General features: G+C 49.4%; 2 protein-coding genes across 5 annotated transcripts in view; both read right to left on the reverse strand.

The window, feature by feature from the left end:
• The window catches only part of NAGLU (N-acetylglucosaminidase, alpha), a 4831-nt gene extending 4157 nt beyond the window's left edge, over positions 1-674 (reverse strand). The window contains exon 1 of the mRNA XM_009994190.1: positions 663-674. Within this exon, the coding sequence (XP_009992492.1) occupies positions 663-674 (12 nt within the window). The remainder of the gene's footprint in view (positions 1-662) is intronic.
• A 914-nt stretch (positions 675-1588) lies between these two features.
• ATP6V0A1 (ATPase, H+ transporting, lysosomal V0 subunit a1) overlaps positions 1589-2259 on the reverse strand; it is a 26407-nt gene continuing 25736 nt past the window's right edge. For all 4 annotated transcript variants that reach the window (XM_009994136.1, XM_009994135.1, XM_009994134.1 and 1 more), the window contains one exon: positions 1589-1682. In XM_009994136.1, coding sequence (XP_009992438.1) covers positions 1589-1682 — 94 coding nt within the window. The remainder of the gene's footprint in view (positions 1683-2259) is intronic.

Consider the following 2259-nt stretch of genomic DNA (forward strand, 5'->3'; position numbering starts at 1 on the left):
GGAATGCTGAAGGTCCCAGCTCCCCCCAGGCAGCATTTGGGGCTCTGTTGGGAGCACCCCCAGAGCATGCAGGGAGACAGAGGCCACAGCATTTATTTTGCAGTTAGTTTAATTTATACGGTGACTGTCAGCAGTGCCTTTCACCCGGGCAGCAGGATGGGTGTCACTGCTCCACTGCAGACAAGGTTTGATTCTGCCTTTTGCTCTGCCAAGACGGTTGTAAACACACACCACGTCTGCCTGTAAACACAGCAAGACCCCCAGCAGAGCACAAGGACCCCCTGCTCCCTGCAGTGCTCACACATCTCTCAGGTACTTCCAGGCAGCCCCGCACTGCGTGGAGTTCCGGGGAACAACGGTATCTCATTATAGTTCTTATCTGATAATATACAAATGTCCACTGTGACAATTGAACACAACAGCTACACACAGCACTAACACACACACAGCACTGCTCCTACAGCCACATCTAGTTGAGGAAGGCAACAAATTATTCACATCTTGCACAGGAGAAAAAGGAACAGCTACTGTGGGGACACACTGAGACCCCACTGCCGTGGGACTATGTTGGCAAGACTCGGCCTCTGTTCCCCCCCACAGGCTCCTTCCACCCTGAGCACACGTGGCAACACATCACTGGAACAAGTCCACAGGGGCATTACCTGGATGTGCATCCAGGATTCTGCAGCCTCATGGCTTTGGATTTAAACAAGAAACCCAAGAAGTTCCACTGCCAGTGGTCAATACCTGAGATGAGTCTGCACCCTGGCTTGTTCCAGGCTGCCAAACCCCCAGGCCTGAGCTCCCCCTTTTCACCACTGCCTCTAAAAAACAAGAGCTGGAAGGGGCCTTTGCTGCTGGACTTGGGGCCTTGCCTGGGATACAAGTGTGGGTGCACAGTTAAAAGAGCATCTCTTCTCCATGGAGAACAGAACAGCCTTTCTTGCAAGAACAAGGTGTTTCCCCATCACTGGAACAATCAGCTACCACACACTTCCTACCCCTTCACACTGGCTCCTCAAGCCCCAGCCACAGTTCAGAGAGGTGAATCTCTGCATGGGATGAGACACCGTTCTGGTCAGATTAGAACATGGCATGTGTGGAAGCTCTGGAGGCAGGAAAATCAATGCCCTGGGTTGTTGACTGCCCACTGCTCACTGTTTGTTTATTCAGAGGCAGAGACACATGGAATCCACGTGGAAAACTTTCCTAAAACCCCTCTCTGTCCAAGCAGACAGCTCTGTGCAAGCTGCTGTTGTCAGCCCATTCCTCCACGTGCTCGGATGCTCGCTCACCCACAGCTGCATTTCTCTCCTACTGCCCTGATGAGCTTGCCAGGGGATCCACAACACAAGGACACTACCACACACCACACTCAGGCACTCCATGCACTTACTATCTTCAGGGGAAACCTAAGGAACAAAAAGTGTCACTTGTTACCCAAGACTGTTAAAGCTCTTGGCTCTCAAACACCATGGGAACACTCAAGGGGGCTGCAATAAGTTACTTTCACTATGGGGGGTGACATGCAACTCACACACAGGGGACAGGGCTAAACACACAGCAGGTAACACTGCTTGAGAGGCTCTTAGTCTTCAAACCTCCCTTCACGGATGGTATCAAAGGAGAAAGGGAGAAACTTGAATCCAGTGCCAGTGTAGAACTTGTTCTGGAACTCAATCCTGTAAGACAGGGAAGAGTGATTGTTCATTAAAAAGGCAGTTCTCAGAGATGAGTTACCAATTAGCAAGAACTCCATTAAAACTACAATTATTGACTGTAATAAAAAAATAAAGCTTTAAAGAGGAAATAGTGGTAGCACCTCTTTTGGCACCAACCCCACATTTTTGTTAGATGTTTCTGTAGCACAGCAGAGAACTGCCCAGGGCCTTCGATCCCACCGCACGGGCAACCAAAAAATAGGGTGAACTCCCCAGCTGTGGTATCAGCTGGAGTTCACCTCAGAGCACAGAGCATTTCCTGTAGGATCACATTGCTGAAGCTCACATTTTAGTTAGAACAAACCTCAGTCATATGATGCTGTGCTCAGACTTCCTCCATCAGCCACTTCTGCATATTCACTTCAGCCTATTTGGTTTATCCCCACACGAACACTTCTGCTGAGCTAGAGATGTGCCTGTTGTCTCCAGCTGAACATTAACCAAGCCCTGTTTGCCTGCTTCCCATAATTAACTCACTTTAGAAAAAGAATTATTCTAGAGAACAGCCCAGTAGTCAGCAACAGCCAAATAGGGAAAG

This window comes from Chaetura pelagica, unplaced genomic scaffold (genome assembly GCF_000747805.2).
Source record: "Chaetura pelagica isolate M959 unplaced genomic scaffold, ChaPel_1.0 scaffold963, whole genome shotgun sequence".
Classification (NCBI taxonomy): domain Eukaryota; kingdom Metazoa; phylum Chordata; class Aves; order Apodiformes; family Apodidae; genus Chaetura; species Chaetura pelagica.